At 36.4% G+C, this 23,726-nt stretch overlaps 3 protein-coding genes across 4 annotated transcripts; 1 reads left to right on the top strand and 2 right to left on the bottom strand.

The window, feature by feature from the left end:
* Positions 1-40: 40 nt before the first annotated feature.
* On the bottom strand, positions 41-877 carry LOC129805566 (60S ribosomal protein L24). Its single transcript, XM_055853563.1, has 3 exons — positions 809-877; positions 610-685; positions 41-467 (listed from the first exon to the last, which is right to left on the bottom strand). Exons 1-3 carry the CDS (start codon positions 811-813, stop codon positions 81-83), a joined length of 468 nt encoding a protein of 155 aa, XP_055709538.1. The 5' UTR covers positions 814-877; the 3' UTR covers positions 41-80.
* Positions 878-901: 24 nt separating this feature from the next.
* Positions 902-7,051, top strand: LOC129805567 (transmembrane protein 138). Its single transcript, XM_055853564.1, has 3 exons — positions 902-1,166; positions 1,232-1,455; positions 6,645-7,051. The coding sequence occupies exons 1-3, from the start codon at positions 1,033-1,035 to the stop codon at positions 6,749-6,751; spliced, it is 465 nt and encodes a 154-aa protein (XP_055709539.1). The 5' UTR covers positions 902-1,032; the 3' UTR covers positions 6,752-7,051.
* LOC129805537 (serine/threonine-protein kinase 11-interacting protein) lies at positions 7,010-23,721 on the bottom strand. 2 transcript variants are annotated; one of them, XM_055853517.1, is made up of 10 exons: positions 23,514-23,721; positions 22,281-23,444; positions 17,223-17,524; positions 16,917-17,158; positions 16,587-16,855; positions 16,376-16,522; positions 13,309-13,353; positions 12,599-13,141; positions 12,241-12,514; positions 7,010-7,686 (listed from the first exon to the last, which is right to left on the bottom strand). In XM_055853517.1, the coding sequence occupies exons 1-10, from the start codon at positions 23,602-23,604 to the stop codon at positions 7,071-7,073; spliced, it is 3,693 nt and encodes a 1,230-aa protein (XP_055709492.1). In that variant the 5' UTR covers positions 23,605-23,721; the 3' UTR covers positions 7,010-7,070. The 2 variants fall into 2 exon arrangements, with proteins under 2 accessions (XP_055709492.1, XP_055709493.1); XM_055853518.1 differs by lacking the exon at positions 13,309-13,353.
* Between the last annotated feature and the right edge of the window lie 5 nt (positions 23,722-23,726).

Here is a 23,726-nt window from a genome sequence, read left to right as displayed (position 1 = left end):
TAAGAATCTTCCGGGATGGAAAAATAAAATAAAAACAAGATTTTCAGAGGATTCTCTTTATTTTAAGCCTGAGGGACAATTTAGCGCTTGCCACCGACACGAGGAGCAGCCTTCTGGCTAATTTTGGCTGCCTTCTGCTTCTGCTGAGCCTTCTTAACTGGCGGGGCTTTCTCAATTTTCTTGGCAGCTTTCGTGCTCTTCTTTTGTTCCTTGGCCGCCTTGATTGCCTGCTCACGCTGAGCCTTTCGCACCTCAGGTTTCATGTTCCTCTTGGCCAGGATCTCAGTAAGAGAAGCACCAACGATGGCTCGCTGAAACTTTTGGGTACGACGAGAACGCTTCTTTACAGCCTCCTCCTCAATACCCTTCTTGTGCTTCCGCCTGTAAAGCACCGTCCAGGTCACCTTGCGCGGGTTCCTCTTCATCAAATAGGATCTTTCGCATTTTTTGTCGAGGAATGTGAATGTCTGGAAGTAAAATTTGAGGTTATGTTTGCAATTTTTATGGTAAACACACTAAATTCCATCTGCATCTCTTGGATTATCACCGGCAAGCATCTCTGCACAATATTTAATAAGAATCCAAGAAGAAAACCTCCGGAAAACTCACCTTTCCGTCGACTTTGACCATTGTTTTCCCGTGGCCGGGGTAGATTTTGTAGCCACTAAAAGCGCACAGTCCGATCCTGAAAACACAAACATTTGATTAGTTTCCACTACAAGACACTCTAGAGAACAAATTCCATTGAGAAAATTCCACAAAACATGCAGGAAATTGTATGAAAATTGAGAAAAACGCAAACACGTACTTCATTGTCGATTTTCCACATGTAAAAGAACCGGAAGTCGTCTAGATGTCGCTAAAGGCAAAGTGTTCGACATTTGAGAACAGTCTGAAGTTAGTCAAAGATTCTTTTAGAAGGATTTTCTGTGGGGGTGGAAAAAAACATGGAAGGATAATAATAACATTGTGAAGAAAATAAAGTAAAACTGATATTTTCCTGTATTAAATCACAATAGACGTGCGTTGAAAATGTTCAAATTATCGCTGAGAAAGTATTCTGCGTTTTTGTTCGTTCAAATCGCACTACTACTGTTTGATTTGTCCGTTAATACGTTTTCCTTCCTGGCTCGTGGCAACAAATCCCATCTAATTTCCATCTACGTGTGAGTATTTCTTGTTCTAGGAATTGAAATTTCTGAAGGAGACTAATATTTCGGATGTTTTCTAGGGCCCAGGATGTGTGTCTGTTGATTTCTTTCTGTGCACTCTTCTACAGCCTCTATTCAACTTATGTTTATCAAGCTGGACTGAGTGAACTGCTTTACACAAAGTTTAGAAGTGTTTTTTGCATCCTTGTCGTCTACTTCCTGCTCTGTCTTCTCACCCAGATTGCATTCTATTCCCTGCCCTGGCCAAAAACTATCACAGCTTTGTATATCATCCAGCGCCTCTGTAAGTATTTTATTTAGAACTCCTCAATATATTTTCATCCTTGCCTTGGCCTTGCATAGAAAATCCCTATAAAGAAATCTTCCGCAAAGTTTCACTAGCAGAAAAATCCATGGAGTATATTTTATTCAAAAAAAAGTAATATATTTGGAATTTCGGACACCCTTTTTTTTGCAAACTTAGATAACATCCCTAACTTAATTTAAAAAAAAAACAATTTTAGTTTACCATGAAGAACTTATTTAAAATATTATTAATTAAAATCTTTAATAAATAAAACTACTTTTCTATTATTCAGGTAAGTTATTCATGGTTCAACTCATTTTAAACAAATTTTCAAGAAATGAAAAAACATAATTTGAATTTTGCCTAAATAATTACATAAACTCAATTTAATATCTAGAATCTAGTCTAGACAAAAACGTTTTTTTTTAATATTTATCTGAGCATTAATATGCATCGAAACTTTTATATTTTTTTCAGAATGTGTTTTTTTTGTAATTTGGCTCACTGTAGTTCTAAATAAATAATGGTCAAATCTTCCTGGAATGAACAAGATAAGGGGTCAACTTGCTTTAGTTAGTCTCCTGTTTTGTGCCCCAGCAAATCGCCCAAGCAATTATAGTAATAAAGGGACAGATAATCCTAACCGGCTTATGTAGGTGAGATTCTTAACGTGAGCTAACTCGGAGTGCATGCAAATTCGATTTAGAGCTGAAGTTGGGAGACGCCATTCAGTTATCTTGAATAAAATTCGTGAAATTATACAAATTTTGTATTTAAACCAAAATATCAAGGATTTGGATGAACTGACAGAAAAGTGATATATGGGTGAAATGTAGACCAGAATGTTCTCTATAATTTTCCCATAGAACATGATCTCAACGATTACTCAGAAGCCAAGATAATCGAGGTTTTTTGTTTCTTAACTCGTTTTTTCATCCAGAGTTCCCCAAGTAGTCATTTGTTGAACTTCAACTATATCAAAGAATTGTTGTATTTTGTGGGACTTTCCATTTAAAACCCTATTTTAAGTGTCTTGGTGGAGTAGAGGCAGTCAAATTGGCATCTCAGTGATTTCAAAGCGTTATTATGGGAAAAATCAATTTTTTCACACTTAAACGGCAAAATCGGAGTGTTAGCGTAGTCTGAGCAGAAAATGATGTATGGACGAAATGTAGAGACAAATGTCCTCTACAATTATGTCAAAGTAATCATCAAAATCGGTTCAGCGAGAGTGGAGATAATTGAGGTTATGTGATATTGAAATTGGTTTTTCGACTGTAGCGCCCCTGGTGTTGGTCCCACGAAGTTCAAATATTCTAGAAAGTTGTAGCATTTGGTGAGACCTTTCGTATAAGCCCTCATTCATCAAAATCGGCCGCATAGAACCGGAGATATGATTTTTTGAATTTTGTGAACTTTGACCCCTCATATCTCCGGTTCTGTTTTAACCACAGCGCACAATTGCACCATTTTGGAAACGTCCTAGACTGGACTACAACATACTAAAATTTCATTAACTTGCACAATGCCGTTTTTGAGAAAAATGTCTTTGAATTTCGATGAATTTTGATGCTATCACAGCGCCACCTGTGGTGACTTTTTGAACTTCCATCTAAAAGTGCTCATCGAGACGAAACCAAAAAGGTAAAATTTAGGTCGCTATGTTAATTAGAACCGGAGATAGAGGCCGGTCAATGTTCGAACTTTGACCCCTTATAGCTCGGGTCAGGGGTTATGGATCGACTTAAGGTTTTTTTTTGTTTGATAGGTATAATCAACGGCCACAACATACTAAAATTTCAGCCCGATTGCATAAGGAATTTTTGAGTTATTTAACTTTTAAGATTTAAAAATTTTCTTTTTAATAATAGCGCCCCTAGCGGTGGTTTTATGAACTTGTGTTGTTAGAAGTGGAAGTGGCATTTCACGAGAGCTTTCCAAAAAGCCCTCATTTTTTAAATTCTGATGATTAGAACCGGAGTTATGGCCATTTTAAAAAATTTTTTTTTGGACCCTTATAGCTCGTGTCAGGGGGGTCGGGGGGCCTTAAGTTTGGTATTGATGGAAAGCTCTAAGGCCCAGCTATAACATACTAAAATTTGAGCCCGCTCGATGCCATAGGGCCGGAGATATTGAGAAAACAAAAAAAGGGGGGTCTTCAAAATGGCGGAAGGAGGGGTGGGGGGTCAATGCACCATGTTGCAATTTTCATACGATATTTAACCTTTGCCGAAAACCGCAAGTCGATATCTTTTTTAGTTTAGGAGCTATTAAGCTCCAAAGAGCGGCCGGCCGGCCGGCCGGCCGGGAACGTAACTTAGCCCCCCATATATTCGTGATCAAGAAGTGGCGAAACACATTTTGGCCAAGTTTGAGCGCGATCGGAGGACATGAAATTTTGTTAGGATTATAGTAGGTGAGATTGTTAAGAATCTCACCTAATTTTGAAAAATATTTCTAATATCGAAATTTACTGAGTTTTATTGTCTAAAAATTTATTGATTTTGCGTTATGCCCAACGCACAATCACTTTTGTTTTGTAAACATGTTTTTGACATTTCAGTGAGAGTGAATGAAATCTAGATCTAGTCATCTCGCTCTCTCTGATAGAAAATTTTGAAAACATGCTTACAAACAAAAGTTATTGTGCGTTGGGCATTACAATCTCAAAATTTTCATAAAAATAAGCTCCTTGCAAATTTTGAAAGCCCGTTCCGGGCGAAGTTCTATAGTTCCGCTAGATGGAAATATGAATGCTCGACAAGTTATTCCGAGGGACAATCGAATCCTAAAGCCTTTATAATGGATAGAAGGGAAATAAAATAAATAGCTTTAAAATGCATTAAAAATTGAAATTTATTTTGGAAATTCCAAAGCTAGAGTGGGTCAGTGGATAAAGTAGTAGCTCTATGATTGCGAGGTCTCGGGTTCAAAGCGGAGCAGCAGCAGAAAAAGATTTCTCATGCCATATCGGCTTTGAATTCGTCCAGTGAATGTCTGAATAGTAATGTCAATGGTACATATTGGCAAAAAAGTGAACCGCAAACAATAGAAGAGGCTGGTACGAAAACGAGTTTCGACATGAAAGGGGTACTTGTCGATACAATTATTCGCTGTCACTGATCCCAAACACACACCGAGAAGGGATGCTGTGGTATAGTAACGGCACTGATTGCCCACAGAGCTGTGACATAGAGCGGCTACCCGTATCGGGGGATAAGATAGAATAGGAGTGGAGAAGCATAAGGGGCCCAATTGGTGGCTTGGATGCATCGGAATATCCAAAATGGAGAATTGACCCCTGGCAAAATCTTTTCTTATCTTCATCATAATAAATCTTTAACTGATTTCAAATTCTTAAGCATTTAAGAGTACACTCAGTCCCGGCATTAAGTCCTTCGGGATTATGCACCTGACGGAATTATGCACATACAATTATGCAAGTTTGCCTACCATTGGGAGTTAATTTATGAAGTCATTTTTGAAATATGCCTGAATGTATACTATGTTGCGACGCGTAAAATTTGAAAACATTTTGCTACTTTTTCAGAACAAAACTTTAATTTCTTTTATTAAGGTATTTTTTTTTTTTTAAATATTCTAACCATTTATTGAAGAACTCTGGCCAAAAAGTACTGTTTGTTAATGCATTTCTATTAAACAATTGAATCTTTTTGTTTGAACTACTTTAACTCCTCGCGAAATTCGTACTATGGTCGATTTATTCAAAAGAAAGCCCCAGCGGGTATGCAAATTTTCTCGATGCATAATGCCATTTCGCGCGTTTTTTCGGTCCCGAAAATGTGCATAATCCCGGGACTGAGTTTACAATATTTAAACTAAATTTTATGAAATTATCATTAAAAAATCCTAAAAATTTAGCCGTTTGGGCATGATTTTCGGAGAACTTTTTGGAAAAAGTGGATTGGATTCCCCGAATTCTCTGGAAAATGTATGACGAGTTCCTCGTTTTCCCTGTGGGTTCCCCGAGGTTTCCGTTCAGATTAACACAATTTCTCCTAATGAGTAGCCCCTCGAGAAAAAAACCGAGAATGATGATTTGAAGGGTATGCAGAAAGGTCGTTAGACTTTTCTTGGGAAGTCCCTACTTGAATTCCATATTAATCGTTTATTGGTCAATTTTGTTTACATGTCAGTATTTTGTTTGAATCTTTTCGTGAAATAACTATGAATTCCTGCACAAATCTCCAACTACTGGAGATAATTCGCAAAGTGTATGCAAATCCCTGTCTCTGGGACAAGAATGATCCAAACTACGATAACAATTCCACTCGGATCAATGTGTTCATAAGTATTGGGAAAGAAATCAATAGAAGTGGTTCAGATGTCTCAAAAGTCTGGCAAGCACTGAGGGAGAAGTACATCAGGGAGAAGATAAAACTCAATGAGAATACAGGAAGACACTGGAACAGTACTAGACGTTGGGAGTTCTTTGATTGTTTGGCATTTGTTCACTTGGGAATGGATGAACAGCATCAAGCAATTGTTGGAAGTCTTTCTGTGCAAGTTAATGATAAGTCTTACTTCGAGGAAGTCTTCAATGTGGCAGAAAAGGCTCTGGTGCGACCAATGATTGTGGGAAATGACGATAAATCCTCCGTTCCTAGATCACAAATTAAGGCAGGAATCAAACATTCGTCAGGTTCGTCAGCATCAGTGGCTTCTGTCTACATTCCAACTCAGGAACCTCGATTGAGATTCAAAAGAGAGACTAATGACTCCTTGCCAGAAACTTCATTTTCCTCTTCAAGGGCGGAGGATAAGAATGAAACCATGGATCCCTTGGAAAATACTGAACCAGGGTCCAAAAGACGCAAAAAAGGTACATCTGAATCAGAAGAGATGATATCCAATTTTATGAATCGTTTCTTAGATGCGAGGAAACCAAAAAATATTTGTATTGCCTACGCAGAATACCTGGCCAGTCAGATGAACCTGTGGAATCAGGAAAAGCAACATAAATTTATCTCCAAAGTCAACAACATTATACAAGAGATAAATACTGAAAATGAGGCAGGTTAAGAGAATAATAAAGAAGGCTTTGTGAAAAACCACCTTTTTGTTTTTTTTTTTCAATCCTTTTTTGTAAAAAAAAACATTCAATTTTTTTAAAATTCCTTTTTCGTATGACATTCAAATGATTTTTTTGTCATTTCTTCCTGCAGTTTCCCCATTTTACTACTATTCCTGCAAAAGAGCGTCCCTGCGAGTGAGTGATCCTCGTTTCTACGAGAATCTCGACTGGATCTCCGAGCAAATGGCCATCAAATAAAAGACAAAACGGCTTTCCAGCTAAAAATTATGAAAATTCATATCAAATCTGACCATGTTACCAAAGAATTCTAGTCGTAGTACAAGTCCTTAGGACTATCCCAGCTAGAGAAAATCTTCCAGTGTCCACAGAAAAAATAATGTAATGTCCTTTTACCTTCTCACCAATATCCCCCGAAATATATAGATTTGCAATAAAACCTTGAAGATCTCTGTAGTTTAGTAGAAACAAGAAAAACAAAGAAAAAAAGACAGTGTATGAAATAACAGAAAATATATATTTTGTGTGTGTTAAAATGAATTAAATGATGCTACGAATGTCACACGAGAGGCACTTCGAAGAGTCTCTCCCAGGGCTCCCGGATGGCTTCCAGAACATCCTGAACGACGGCCGGAGTGGCAAATCGCAGGAACCATTGCTCACACTTATTTTCGCGTTCATCCAGAAAATTCAGGATGAATTCCATCTCTCCCTTTGGCTCCAGTTCCACCATATCCTGGAGAAGTTGCGTATGAATCACTCCCACAGCCGAATCCCCCTTTTCTGTCATCCACTTGTGTCCCGCTGATGTCAAATGAAAAGTCTTCTCAGTGATCAGAAGACCTCCCAGTGTCATCATCGTCTTTGTCTCATCCACGCGCCTCTCACATGCCTCAAAGATTGCAAAAGTACGAATAGATTCATTCTGATAGCTCTGCAACAAGTCTTCCCTGTTCTCAGCCACAACTGAGCATCCCACGGGACGACAATTGCTGGCAGTCTGAAGGAATTTGAAGAAGGACTGCGTTCGACGTGAATCCCGCAGCAGAATATGCACATTGGACAAATTGCGAGTACTAAAAGTCACTCCAACGCTCCAGGGAAGACTTCTGATAGACTTCATCTCCTCAACGGGCACATGAGCATTTTTCTTGAGCCACTTGGAGGGATCATCGCTGTAAATAAAACAGGAAAATTTGAGGTAAGTCGTTTTCTATTTAATCCAACTCCCTCTGGTGTTGGTTAGCCAAAATTGTGATGTTCTGAAAAGTTTTTGAATTAAAGATAATTTTTTATGTGAACTAAAAGTATACTAAAAGTGGAACTTTTTTGCATTTTTTGGGGCCGTAAATACCCAAATATATATAGATACTCTGTGAAATTTTTTTCTCAAGTATTTAGAACCGATAAAAATTCAATTATTGTGAATAATTACAAACTAGGGGAAAGTAGGCATGGTTCGCACACAGTGAACCTTCAAGCGAAGCGAAGTTTCTCTTGGTTTGCAAAGTTAGCTCATTTCTTAGCCACACGGTAAAAAAAAATTTGGCACATATTTGTTCCAAAAATTAGCTCGTCCACGGACACCATAATTTTTGGCACAATTTTGTTCATTTTACGAGACTCAAAAAGATAATCAATATTAGTAACGAATTTGTTCCAAGAAGTAGCTCGTCCACGGACACCGTAAATTTTTGGAATAAACTTCTACCTTCTAGGAGAAACAAAAAGATACCCAATATTTGTAACGAATTTGTTCCAAAAAATATGTCGTCTAGTATAAAATTGTATCCCTCCTTTCACACTCAACCTGTCACCAACGAAGCGAGGAGGACGCCAAATCTATAGCAATTTTTGTGCTACATGGTTTCACTTTTTTAATTCGAGATTCCGTTCCCCTCCTGCTGCCAGAACTCGCATATCATTTCGCCATGAACGCGTCTGTATAAAACACTCTTAAGTTAATTCTTATTTGATGTTACTTATGAACTTTCGCCACCGAAATCCATCTCGACTGAAGTATAGGGCTTAACTGTAAGACGAAATCTTTTACACGAATATGTTCCTGACAATGGGAACAAAAAGATTCTCCATATGAGTAACAATTTCGTTCCAAAAATTACCTCGTCCACGGACACCGAAAATTTTTTGAACAAATATTTTACAGAAATATTTTACAGGAGTAAAATTGTTATAAAAATATGTATCAATTTGTTCCTGACAGTGGGAACAAAGCAGCCGAATGCAACAAATTCTGTTCAAAATATCGGGAACAAATTTGTATAAAACGAAATCAACTCAAATTTGTAGACATTCCACTGTATCAAAACGGTTCCAAAAGAAAACTCTAACAAAATTGTAACTGTATTTTGTAACGAAACTGTAAAGAAAACTTTTTGGAACAAACAAATATCTTCTCTAGGTACAAATTTATTCCAAAAAAATTTGTTCCAAGGAAAACTTGTTCCAATATTTTGGTCAGTGTCCAAAAGTTTTTACCGTGTACTTCTACATTATCGACTCTTCATTGTGATAGTTCTTGTCTCGACTATTCCTGTCTCAAGTCCTTGTCGTGTTCTAAAACCACGAAACAGGTGTGACACGAACCAACACTAGGAAAATATCGATAATGCAGGAGCTTTTGAGAACAGTAAAGGGCAAAAAAATATTAATTTTTCATTAGAATAACACTATAACGCCTTAATATTGTGCAAGATATTTTTGGTGAAAATTTTAATTTAAAAAAAAAGGATAAATGAAGCACCAAACCTCTGGCCTATGTTCTTTCTTTTGCTTTTGATCAAAAAGAGATCGTCGGTTGCGGCTACCTTGTAGTGATCCAAATCTCATGGATCACTCTGTAAAATTATTTGGTGGAATTTAAGATGATTTGTAATGATCCATATTCTATGGATCACTCTGCGAAGATAATTTATGGGAGTTGACGAAGATCAAACCCAAAGAGAAATAAAAAGAGTTCGATGGAGGAATTCTCACTTGGAGAATGACAAAAAAAATAAGAGACCATCGCGCAGAGATAATTTACGATCATAATTTATGAGATGTCCACATTTCGTGGGTGCAGGTGCAGTACAAAAAATGGAGCCAAAAATAGCACACAACCAATAGTAAAATAAAAAAGGGCATATCGCAAACAACAGTAAGAAAAATAGGGTTCAATGATTGGAGAACAGTGTCTTATATAGCTGAGATTATGGTATAAAAGGGCTGCCGAAATTAGTATAATTGTTCAGTTGCCAGTGACTTCTTTTGAGAGCACTGGTTGTAATTCAAGAAGTGAAATAAATACTATTGGTGCCAATACATTTTATTATTCACTATCTGCTGGACCGATCCGACTGGAGGATTTCCTGAGGTGGACGTGTACTTGGAGAAAAATTTTCAATTTCCTAAAAAACCACGGCACTACAACCTCTGTCGTATCTACATTTCTTTTGTGTCAGCATTTCACGCAAGAGGGGACGTCTGTATTGTAGTTGCTCCGAATGCAGATACAAAACAAATTCAGATACGACAGAGGTAGCCGCAACCGACGAGATGGCAAAGCGTCCCAGCTTTGCGGAATGTTCGAACTTACGAGATAGAGCTCACCGTGAATTAGCTTTTTGCATAATCTTTTGGAATCACTGATCTACTAGAGATTAAATTTATTCATAAATCAATTACAAAAGCATTTGAAAATCAAAAAATCGGTACTTAACCGATTCATTACCGATTCAGCCGGGTTCGAAATTTCAATACTTTTCTAAACAACCCAAATTTAACCAAAAAGAAAAATGAGCCTTCCAAAGTATTTGACCTTTGACCTTCAATAATTCAAAATGGCGAATTTTACGGTTATAGGTATGTTTGGGCGAAATATTCGCCTGGACCAGCTCTAAAACATATCCAAAAATCATTGAAAAAGCTTGGGCTAATTTTGAGAAAAATCGAAAAACATTATTTTTAAGGAATATTAATTATTGGGGATGCAAAATTATTCAAAAATCGGTACTTAACCGGTTCATTACCGATGAAGACCGAAGCAGCCGAGTTCGAAATTGCAGTACTTTTCCAAAAAATCCAAATAGGTAAGATAGGGAACGTACGAAAGGGGAGGGGGGAGGAAGTAAAGAGGTTGGATACGAGATAATGTCTTTTGAGGAGGGGTCTTCGAAGACCGGAAGTTGATATCTCTTACCGTTTAAGCTCCAGAACAGTGAGAAGTTGAAAAAAAGTCGATTATATAACTGCTCGCTCTTTGAGTTCGAGCAGTAAAATATTTAACGGGGGTCCTGGAATTATGCAGATAGAATTGTGTAATTTGCCTACCATTGGGAATTAATTTCTGAAATAATTTTTGAAATACCCCTAAATGTATGCAATGTGTTTCAGAGGTAAATTAAAATTTGGAAATCATTTCTAATAAACAGTTAATATTATTACGTTTCTGTAATTTAATCAAAAGAAATCTCCTGAGCGTATGCTAATTTTCAGGGTTCATAAAACCACTTTCGGGTAGTTTTCTTCGTTCCCAAAGAAGTGCATAATTCCGGAACGAGTCCGAGTGTAGGGGAGACCGCGGAGATTTGCGACAGGGGTAGTGTGGGACAAGGCGATTTTTTCATTATTTTTTTTTTTTAAATAAATGGGATTTAACCACTACTCAATCGTAGGCAATATTAAGATGTATCTTGACTAAAAAAAATGAATATACTCAGTTTTATTGTGTATTCGAGAATATCTCGAACAATATCCTCTACAATTTTTACAAGTTCTCCAGAAAAGGCAAGGCGTGAGCTAATTCAAAGAAATAAGGAAAAAATAGGTAGGGGAAAGTCGTCTGCCTTTAAATGCAGCAGCCTTCAAATGTTGCGATTTTTTCGTTGTTCTCAAAAGCATAAATTATATTCTATTAACTATTAGGTAGCTATCCATCATCCTCACAAATCATCAAAAAATGGAGAGCCTAGCTCCTATTTCCTAGATGCTAGATAAAAAAAAATGAAAATGAGCTCTAAACTGTAATTTTAATGTTCCACAAATCATGTGATTTTTCATAGTAAAAATCATTTTACAAATAAATCTTCCATTGTGACACATAGAAAGTTAATTAGGCTTAATATTTCTGTTAATACATTTTGGTTCAGATGACACAATTTTTGTGGGTGGCAAAAATTTGCAAATATCACCCTGCAGCAGCCTTTAAATGCTAATGTCGTGTGCCTTTTTAGAATAAGAAAAAGCAAAGTAATGTAGATGGAAAATAAGAAGAAAATACTTTAAATAATTGATTGACAATAAATGACTCTACTGTACAACTAAAATTAATATTAATTTCTAAGTATGAAAAAAAAAGATGAAACATTTTTATTTCTATCAGAAATATTTTTAATCTAGTATTTAAAATTAATTAATGTGCTCCAATAATGCAAATTATGCGAGAAAAAAATGCGTCCCATATTGCCCGATATCGGGGAGCTTTGGGACAAAGCATCAAGTTAAATGTTTTATCTTCTCCAAGAAAACTAATTTGTTTTCCAAGTTCTATCGAGTACTTTTTATAAAGTCAATACCCATAAGTATCCTATATACCGCATAAAATTGTAATACACTATCGTGGTTTTTTGGAATAGTGTCTCAAACTCAAAACGTGAAAAAGTGTCCCAAATCTCCCCGGTCTCCCCTAGAACAATATTTAAAATAAATATCAGAAAATTTCGACTTACTTTTCCTCCGCTGTGATGAGAAATGTGTAGAATCTGACTGTGGACATGACAACAATCCCATCAGCCCATTCTGTGGATGCCCTCTCATCCCAGAAGCGACAACGCACAACCCACAGCAACTTCTCTGAATTCTCCATGAAAATATGTTGATACAGATAAACCTGAATCCGATGGTCAACATTGCCAAAATCATCAAAAGTGAACTTGAAAGGATCAGTAATTGGCATCACAATGCCGTCAATCTTATTTGTCGTTGCGAAAGATGTGAGAAAATCTGCAAAGATGAAAATTGGAGAAGGATTTCTTCATTCACTACCGTCCCTAATTTCCTGGAAGAAAACACACAGAAAAAACTCACCAAAGATGGATGTTTGGGTCCTGTTGTTCTCCTCTGAGATGACTTCCACAGGTGAGAGATGCTTATGCTCTTCAGCTTCCTGACTATGCTCATAAGCCGTGCATATGCTGTCTGTGATTGATCCTGACGAACTACTCTCAGTCAAATTGAGAAATGTCTGCCTTATTAGATCTTTCTTCTCGGCCAGATGCCCCCGAGGCTTCTCTTCTGCCCCCAAAGCAATTCCAGCCTCAACAACCGTTTCCCCTTTAAAGCTGTTGTGATCAGTAATTGTCTCCAGGCTGGGCACATGGGAAATCTTCCTCTCCTCAGAATGCTTTCGACTGGAATTTTTGCTACTGTCCAACACTTCAATGCTACTCTGACTGGGATTGCTGAGAATCTCCACATCACTCTCAGCATTGAATCTGGACGAGAGATGAACATCTGGATCCCGATCACGTTCAGACGTTGAACTCCCAGCAACACTTTGATTCGAATCGAAAGATCCATTATTGGAGATCTTTGAGCATGAAGACGACTCATTTATGGATCCTGCTGATCCTGCCAAAAATGTCACAATCCAACGGTCAGACGCAATTTCCAAAATGTCCCTCAAAATATGTGACACAAAACCCATAAAACACATAGAAGAATCATGCAAAAACCAACACCCAAGATTAATCTTCAAATTTTATACTTTCTGTTTTAGTCAATGGAATAATTCTTACTTAATTTGGTGTTAAGTGGTGATCTCCTTAGATCCTTCGCCAGTGCTATCAAGCATAACATTATTCTGTTTTAGTTCCTCCACAATTTTTTTTTAAATACACATAAAAGAGAAAATAGTGTGAGTATTTATGTTAGGAGAAGAGTTTGGTCATGTATCAGAGTTGAAAGTATCGAAATAGATTTTTTTTATAGATTATGATAAGAGATTAAAAAAACAGAATTTGAACGGTTTTTGTATTGTATATTGTAAAAAGAACATGCTTTACTGTATTACTACAAAAAAAAACGGGATCCCAGAATTATGCATATAATTGGATTATGCAAACACTCTTATGCATGTTTGCCTACCATAGCTAATTTGGAAAATCATTTCTGAAATATCCCTAATGTATGCAAATTTTTATGACGGTAAAAATTTGAAAAACCTATTTTTTTATGGAGAGAAAGCTCTGGAAATAGCCCGAAAATTCATATCGTTTTTGTACATACAACGGTTTTGTAACTTATTAAATTAAATCATTTCGCGCGGTTTTCTTCGGTCCCGAAAATATGCAAAATCCCGGGGCCCCCTGTAGTTGTATAACTACAAATTGCAGAAATTGACCACTCTATAAAATTTTTTAAGTAAAATCTAAAATTGTAATTATCTGCCTTTTTTTTAAGTACGACTTCTTGTAATACTTTCAAAACCACAAAATTGTTAAATATCGGCAAACAAGATTTAAAACAAAAAACTGGGAAAAAAAAATGGCAAAGCGCCCCAGCTTTGCCCGTGAATTAATACGAAATGAAAGACGGTCATTTTGAATAATAGGCATAACAAATAGATCAAAATACAATAAGTTTTGGATGCTTTGATTTACTACCTTGATGCAGCTTATATACATTTGGTATGAGTAATAATTTTAGAGGAATTTGATATTTGAAAAATTTGAAAAAAATAGGTAAGAAATTAAAACCTGGCTAAATCTGGATGCCCCTCGAAGACCCTAGTGGGAATTTCTACCAGTGGGATCACTAAAAATGAAGTTTTATATTTTTGCTGCTAATCCTCGTAAATTTCACTTGACCTCATGAATTTAGAAGCTCAGTCTGACTCCCCAAATTTTGGGCTGATCCCTGAGCCCATCCCTGTGTCTATTTTTGGCTTTACTGTGTAGTAAACATTCAAACCGACACTTGAAGTAGTATTTTGTAACCAAAGACTAGAAAGACTTCTGTACGAATTTAATTTAGACGAAATTCAATAAATGTATTGTAATCATTGTAATAGACGATGAAACCTATGTGGAAACGGACTTTCAGCAACTTCCCTGTCAAAAGTTTTATTGCGAATGGGCGTGGTAAGGTCCTAGTCTAGAATAAATTCGTGTCGACTCAGAAATTGGCGAGGCAGGTTATGATTTGGCAAGGGATAAGCAGACGTGGGCAAAAAAACGCAACATTTTGTTACTTTTGAACAACACGTCAAATCTTTACCTGAAAGGTTACTTGGAGAAACGGATATTATCGTTCTCACGTCAACACATCGGTAAAGTTATGTTTTGGCCCGATTTCCCTATTTGTTCCTACTTTAAATTGGTTTAAAATTGATATAGGGCTAATATGCTCGATTTCAAATCAAAATGGATGAACCCTCCCAAATTGTCCTGGGGTGGAATAATAACTTTTCGACACTATCGAATCAATACTATCGATAAATCTAAATCTGTTACATTAAGTGAATGTCGACTTTTTGCGCATTGTCGAGGAATTCATTCTGACATTCTTGAAAGTGGCTGTTAATAAATATCTATATTAGTCACAGGAAGTACAGCTATTGTTTAAATATTTCAGAATCGACTGTCGATAGTATCGAAAATAAGATAAGATCGTGTTACCCCTGATCTTCGATCCAGTAAAAAATTCTGGTTAGTTGTCAGGAAGTGACTTCAAATAAGGAACAGAGCGATCAACAATGGCGAATAAATGTTTTAAAAGTGGAAGAAATATGTTGATTCACTATCAATTGCAACTATTCAGAATTTTATCTCTTCTTTTAATTTCCACCTTACGTTTTCCACCGAGCTTTTCCGTCTCTGGTCCGCCTTGGATAGATAGATATTTGTTCATCAAGTCAGTTTCATTCATTTTTAATTGAAGTTCCAGAGATGTCAAATAGGCATCTAACATTGTCACGTGAGTCGAAATGGCAATGTCACGCCCGCAGAATCACATTTTCGAAAAAAAAAACACTCTATTAAGGACGTTTCCAAGATTCTAAGTCATCTTATAAATTACATTAGATCTGTAGAAGACATCTAGACGAAAATACGTTAAATACGTTATGTTTGATTTAAGATAAGCCGTCTCGCGGCTTAAGTGGTAGGATTATCCATCACATTACACAGTTAAAAATGGGTGTTGTAATTTTTTACGGTCTAATTTTGTACAGACTCTTTTTACGGCTCAATATTTTAAAGACCTTACGTCCACGATTTCTCAATACTTGTTTTACGATGAGCGTCTGATTGACACAAATAATATTACAATTTTCTTTTTTTAAATAGATTTTTGACTTTTAACCGAACCTGGGTTCCGGCTTTTAACAACTCAAAGTTAAAGGCCAGAAATTGGCTATAGTAAGGGTAGCTAATTAGGGTGCATCCATGAAGTTTATCTTTTTGAAGAATGATTCATCAGACTCTAAAAAAATCAGTAAAATTATTCTGTAAGATATAAATTTGAATGGTATAAAGTTTCAACCAAATAAAGTGTTTCTATTTGTATCGATAAAGAATCAGACCATCACAAAAAAATTGAGTAAGCTATATTTTACTATATGCGAAATTATTAAAATTTAAAAAATTATCGTAGACTCTATGTAGAATTAAACTATTTTATGGTGTCAATTTCCGCACTTAAAAAAATTGATCTTTTATCTAGAATTTTGCCAACTCTGTTACATACAAATTCACAAGACAATAAATTTCAAAAACTAAAATTTCTATTTTTAATCCTATTAATCCCAACTAAAACATGCAAAATGTTAAAATTAAAAAAAAAGAATGAAAATAGTTAGCTCACCAATGCTGCTATTTTGATCTGTTGCAGCTTCTGCAGAACTAGCCACTTGGACAGGAGTTGCCTGAGAATCCAGTGAAGGCTCTTTCTGAGGTGGGGACTCGTGCATCTCAATCACAAATTCACTTTTGCACTCTGGACAGAAAATATCTGAAATAGGCAGCATTTTTGCAGCTGAAATTGAGATTTTTAGAACAGAGAACAATGTTATTACCACGTTTAATGTTCTGAAGAATTCCAGTTTCCTGGCAGAATTGTGTTGTACAATTGGCACATTTGTACACAATTTGATTCATTTCAGAGAGTGGTCTACTGGCCAGGATGTCTCTGAGATAGCCTTCGAGCTTCTGACATGAATCCAGAGGCATTCTGTAGTTTCTCTCTTTGCGATCTTTTTTAATTGTATTGAAATTTATCCTTAGGACATCAGATCGTGTCCTCTCACAACTCTCCACGGATTTTAAGCTCCACCGGAAGAGAGTCCTGGAAAAATATTCTTGAAAAACTGTTCAACAACTTATTTAAAAAAAAAAGTCAAACTAACTGTTTTGTTTTCCGATTCTTTTCCTTGATGCTCAAATCCGAGACAATCAGCAGAACTTCCTGATCATTGGACACTCGAGTGACAAAGTAGGCCACTTCATTATCTTCAGGATCGGATTCTTCTTCAGTCATAGACGCAAAATCACTTGTAATCTCAATTCCGGGATTGCTTTTGGCTGATTTGTAAATTGTCTCAAGATTGTCTGAATCTCTTGTCGAGCTGTCTTCAGCATTTTCCATTTTCTACAAATAAATTCACTTAAAAATCCCCCAAAAAAATGTCTAAACCTTTTCTCACGAATAATACCTGAATAGGCGATTCCGAAGGACTCTGACGAGAAAGAATACTCTCATCTTTAGGTGTAGATTGCTTGGCCGTTTCTTCTTTGACCTCCAATCTTGGTTCAGCAATCAATGGCTCAGAATATAACTCAGCCACAAGAGCATTTTTCTCCAATATACTCTCAGGGGCACGACTATCTTCAGGAAAACCACCAATGACACTTTTTACAAGATCAGCCCCTTCCCGATGAAGCCATGAATCTCCAAATTGCTTCCTCAAGTTCTCAATTTGCTCTTTTGTCTTCAAATGTTCTTTATTTCGGCCTTCTGCCAAAGGAAATGAGAAGAAACTAGTCTTCAGAAAAAAGTTTTTTAAGGACTTAGGATGCAATGGAAACATTTAGTTTTCAGCAATTTAGAAAACTTCATGGGGGTTCTCTGTAAACCCTATTGGCTATCATCAATCGTTTGGTCTGTATCAATATTTTTATATTTAGGACTTTGGAGAATTAAATAAATAAATCATAAATAATCCCTTTTTATCCTGGATCTTCAATATTTTAACCCTCTAACGGGTAAGACCGCCCCAAGGCGGTCTTCACAAAAATCACATTTATAGCGACAATAAAGGTTTTATTTATTTAAAAGTGCTATAGTGTCCTCGGTAATAGTCTTATAAACATCTCTTGAAAGTTTGAACTCATTTTGACTCTTCGTTTTGTTGCTATTCCCAGTTTTGTGTGACAGAGAAAAAGCAACAAAAAATATTTGTGCAAAAAAACTCCTTTCCAATTTCCATAAAAATACCGATTTAAAGTTATCTGACTAAAATAAATTTATTTTTTACTGAAAGATATGTCATTCTACTTTGTATATTTTATTTAAAAAAATTGAAAAAACTAAAAATGTGAATTTTAGAAGCAAAAAAAAAGTTTCAAATTTTTTTTTATATTTTCTCATCTAGCGCCTAAACTAAAAGAGATAATGAAGAATGGATGGGATTTTCGACTTTATTGGATCATAATTATCCTAGAAAACATTGTTTTAGAACTTTTTTTGCATATTAAAGAAAACACCGTTAGAGGGTTAAGCACTATTCCTCATGAAATACCAAAATATTCCCCTCTGCAGGATTATAGTTCCAGAATCATTTGAACACCTGAAGTTGAAGATCTTTGAATTTTGAACGAAATAGTCTCCTTTTCACATTAATGAAAAAAGCTTAAAAAAGTTTTATTAATAGCCTAAACTAAAATCTTCAGGCCCTTCTAAGTGAAAATATTTCGAAATACACTCCAATTTAATGTGCATCTAAAGGAAATTTCCCCTTGTGGTTCGTTTCTGATATAAAATATCCCGGATTATGACCTGTGTTTAGATTTATTCACTTTTTACTTCACACGACGATGTTTTGGAGATGTTTATCCCCGTCGTGTGAAGTCAAAAGTGAATAAGTCCAAACGTAGGTCATAATCCGTGTTTTAAATCTTCATCAAATATAACTAACTAACCGTACCATTCCAATAAAATATCCCTTTTGTTTGTTAAAATCCCCTCTAGTGTGTCTCGGCTAAAATAGGAACTTAGTCAGCAGACTTTCTATTTTCATTAAAAAACGTTGTAAAATATACAGGAGTATTTTATTAACAAAAATATAAACTAAAAAAATAGTGACGAAAACTTGGTAAGACAGAGAAAATTGAATGCAGTACTTATGCTTTATATCGATTTCAACCATAGGATTTTTTAAATAAACTCATTTTTGCCCACTTTTCGAAGTATATCTTCTCTGAAATTATGTTAATCGGGCTATACTGCTGGAGTGTGTGAATCGTGTGAATAATCCGAAGGTGTCTCATATCAACTAACTTTTCTTAGGGTGGTGTTTTCATACATTTTTACAGCCTTGCGTAAAAATTTAATTCGAAAATTTGAAATTCAATTTGAATTTTTCACAAGTTTCAAAAATATTTATTCTATTTTAGCCGAGACATATTGAAGGAGATATTATAACAGACGGCTAGGAGATTTTACCTGAGAAACAAACCACAAAAATGGAGTGTATTTCAAAATAAACCCATTTAAACGGGACTTAGGTCGTCAAAGCTATAAAATTAATATGACAGAGTATTTCAACCGGTTCCGGCCAGTCTTGAAAGCAAAATTCCCAAATGTATTGATATCCCGAAAGAACCCAAATCCCGAAAGCCAAAATCCCAAAAAGCAAAATTCTGCAATTATACGGAGGACAATGTGTGGAATGATTTCCTAAAACACAGAAAAATTCCCTTTGACAATACAATCGTAGGCGTAGCCATAACACTTTTAAGAATTTAGGATTTTACTTCTTTTTGAATTTTGGCCTTCTGGATTTTTTCCCTTGCGAGATTTTGACTTTTGAGGTTTACGACCCATTCGAGATTTTGTTCCATTCGGGATTTTAGGTTTTCGGGATTTTGACACATTTGGGATTTCTTCTGTTCAAGATTTCACCCATTCGAGATTTTGGCGCATTCGGAATTTTGGGTTTTCGGGATTACGATCCAATCGGAATTTTGGCTTTTTGGGATTTTGAACCATACAGAATTTAGTCTTTCGGGAGTTTTGCGTTGGGGATTGTGGTTCTTTCAAGGATTTGTCTATTCGGGATTACAACCCATTCGAGATTTTGGCCTATTCGGAATTTTGGCTTTTCGATTTTGGCTATTCGAGATTTCGGCTTTTCGGTATTTTGGCTATTCGGGATTACGACCCATTCGGAATTTTGGTTTTTCGTTTCGGGATTATGAATATGAACCATTCAGAATTAAGTCTTTCGGAATTTTAGCATTGGGGATTTTGGCTCTTTCAAGAATTTGCTTTTTCGGGATTCTAACCCATTCGATATTTTGGCCATATTCGGAATTTCAACTTTTCGATATATTGGCTATTCGAGATTTCGGCTTTTCGGGATTATGAACCATTCAGAATTTATTCTTTCGGAATTTTGGCTCAAAAATTTGGCTTTTCGGGATTACAACCCATTCGAAATTTTGTCCTAATATGAAATTTCAGCTTTTCGATATTTTGGCTATTCGAGATTTCGGCTTTTCGGGATTTTACCCATTCGGAATTTTGACTTTTCGGGATTTTGGCTATTCAAGATATCATCCATTCGAGATTTTGGAGCATACGGGATTTTGGGTTTTCTGGCTTACAACCCATTCGTAATTTTGGCTTTTTGGATTTTTGAACCATACAGAATTTAGTCTTTCGGAATTTTAGCGTTGTTGATTTTGGCTTTAAAGAATTTGGCTTTTCGGGATTCCAACCCATTCGAGATTTTGGCCTTATTCGGAATTCATTCAACTTTTTGTTATTTTGGCCATTCGAAATTTCAGTTTTTCATTATTTTGGCTTTTCGGTATTACGACTCATTCGGAATTTTGACTTTTCGGGATTTTGAACCAGTCAGAATTTAGTCTTTCAGAAGTTTGGCGTTGGGATTTTGGCTCTTTCAAGAATTTAGCTTTTCGGGATTACAACCCATTCGAGATTTTGGCCTAATTCAGAATTTCGGCTTTTCGATGTTTTGGCTATTCGAGATTTTGGCTTTCCGGGATTATGACCCACTCGGAATTTTGGCTTTTTGGGATTTTGGATATTCGGGATTATGAACCATTCAGAATCTAGTCTTTCGGGAATTTGGCGTTGGGGATTTTGGCTCCTTCAAAAATTTGGCTATTCGGGATTAAAACTCATTCGAGATTTTGGCCTTATTTGGAATTTCGGCTTTTCGAGATTTTGGATCTTCGGGATTTTGACACTTTCAGGATTTTGACTATACAAGATTTCGACCTATTCGATATTTTAGCTATTCGGAATATTGGCTATTCGGGATTGTGAACCATTCAGAATTTAGTCTTTCGGGATTTTGGCGTTAAGGATTTTGGCTTTTCGAAATTACAACCCTTTCTGGATTTTGGCCTATTCGGAATTTTGGCTATTCAAGATTTCCATCCATTTGAGATTTTGATTAATTCCGGATTTTGGTCTATTTATAATTTTGGCTATTTGGAAATTTGACTCCTTAGGATTTTGGCTTTCATGATTTTAACCTGCACCCATTTCTTTGAGATAAGTTTAACTCTTTCGTCTCTTTTGGGACTGTAGTACCCAAAGAAGCATATGCATTTTCTATGAAAAACAATATTTTTTAATTATTCAGAACTGATAAAAATCCTATTCTTGTGGATGATTACAAACTATAAGGATGTCCAAATGTAAGATATTTTTTGTAGGATCTCAATTAATTCTTGAGCTTAAATATTTTTGATTAAAAATTGTGAAATTGGCTTGCAGCATATACTGCGGTCCGGAAAGAGTTAAAGATTGTTGTGATAAGAAGTTTTATACCTTTTTTATGATAAATGTCTTAGATCATCGCGAGAATTATACCTTAATATTTTTCTAATCACCTTATCATTTGATTTTTAGCATTATTAGTTTTTTATTGAGATAAATTATTGTATTCCCGAGTTTTATTAACCGTCTTTTTTATCAATTTTACTTTTCACAAAATAAATCATAAATTTGGAAAGCCTTTGATAAATTAATCCTGCTATTTTATTCGTCGATTTCTTTCATTATAAATGCGATGAAAATATTATTTTAGAGTGAAAAATTTTTAAGAATATTCAAAGTTCATTTTATCATCGGTGATGCCGCAAAAAAATTATTATTAACTCTTTCGTCTCTTTTGGGACTCTGAGTACCCAAAGCAGCATATGAATATTCTATGAAAAACAATGTTTTTAATTATTCAGAACTGATAAAAATCAGATTCTTGTGGATGATTACAAACTATAAGAATGTCCAAATGTGAGATATTTTTGTAGGACCTCAATTAATTCCTGAGCTTAGATATTTTTGATTAAAAAATTGTGAAATTGGCTTGCAGCATATGCTGCGATCCGGAAAGAGTTAATTCGAAAATATGCATGAAGCATATGCTTTATAGGACCAATAAATAGTTTCAAGTAAAACTATTTAGCCAGAGATTCTAAAATAAATTTTCTAAAGGATTTGGTCATAAATTACTCACCAATTGTGGCCTCGATGTCAGCAATATTGCTTTTGGGTTCAGGATTGTCTGATATTTGTGCATTTCTGACTCTCAGTTTTCTGTGACTGCTCGTGGACTCTGCAATGGATCTGTCCAGGGGCACATCAACTGTGATCTGGAAGCTGCTGGTTGAGCCGAGACTTGTGGCCACGGAGGAGCCCTCATTGGGATTCCGTCTGGATTGAATGGTCCAGGAGCTCTCTGGCACGGCTGATCTCATAAGGATGGGATGGTAACTGCTGTAAGCGCCCGTGAGGCCCTTCTCGTACTTATTGAGATGACTGCTGTCCAGGACAAATTTGATAGAAGCTGTATTCCCATGGAGATACCTCGAAGTGGCCTCACGATGCTTCGGGTGAAAAGCCAGGGGATTTCCTCTGAGATTGAGATATCTCAGAGCAGCCAGAGTGCAGAGTGGCAGAAGGCTTGAATGGTCAATTAGAAAATTTCCACCCACATCCAATTCATAGAGGCCATCTAAGCACGAGACTCCTGTGACATTTTCCAAGAGATTGTTGCTCATATTGAGGATTTGTAGACGCCTGGAGGCTTCGGGATGGAACTCAGGCATGGCTGACAGGAGGTTGTAGCTGACATCGAGGATTTTGAGATTGGGAAGGAGTCGGATTTCAGGGATTTTCTCCAATTGATTGTGACTGAGAGTGAGATTTTGCAGCCATGGTGTTAGTTCCAGGGATCTGTCTAGGGATTTCAGGATATTCCCGGAGAAATTGGCACTTTTCAACTCATTCCACACAAACCCATTGCAACTGTCTCCTCCGCAATCGCGTATCACTTCCCGGATCGAACACAGACACTTCACACAAACAATCTCCTGGAGTTGAGCCCTCAATCTCTGAATCCCGCGAAATTTCCTCAGACTAACCTTGTTGATTTCCAGCTTCTCTAGTGCACGGAAATTTGTCAGGTCCACAATATCATCCGTCTGATCATCTCCGTGCAACTGATTGACACTCAGATGGATGGTTTTCTGGACAAAATCAAAGATAAACTGCAAGTCTCGGAAGACGTCAGATTTGGAGTAGTTGGGCTTGCAGACGTAGAAAGTGTGTGGAGAGCATTTGTCTGCATTCTCGTCCACTATCAGGCTGAATGAGTCATTGAGGGCGCGGATGAGGGAAGCTAGAAAAACAAGGAAGTCTGGGTAAGACGGAGACAGCCCAAGGGCGGAACCAAATTTTGATTTCTCACCTGAAAGCGTTAGCTTGGCTTCTCCAGTGATGATTTTGTTCCCATTGTCGCGCAGGAGCTTTGCCAAACTTGTTATTTTGCTGGGATCCATTCACCATTAATAAAATTAGTCGTCACTGTCCGTTTATCTCAATATTTTCCACTGAGATGCACTTTTTTCACTTGACAGTTCTTTTTTCTTTTTTATTGTTCGAAAGTGAGGTTATCCCGACT

The sequence above is a fragment of the Phlebotomus papatasi genome, chromosome 3 (assembly GCF_024763615.1).
Source record: "Phlebotomus papatasi isolate M1 chromosome 3, Ppap_2.1, whole genome shotgun sequence".
NCBI lineage: Eukaryota > Metazoa > Arthropoda > Insecta > Diptera > Psychodidae > Phlebotomus > Phlebotomus papatasi.
The sequence above is the reverse complement of the archived record's forward strand: the minus strand, read 5'-3'. Positions and strand labels throughout refer to the sequence as shown.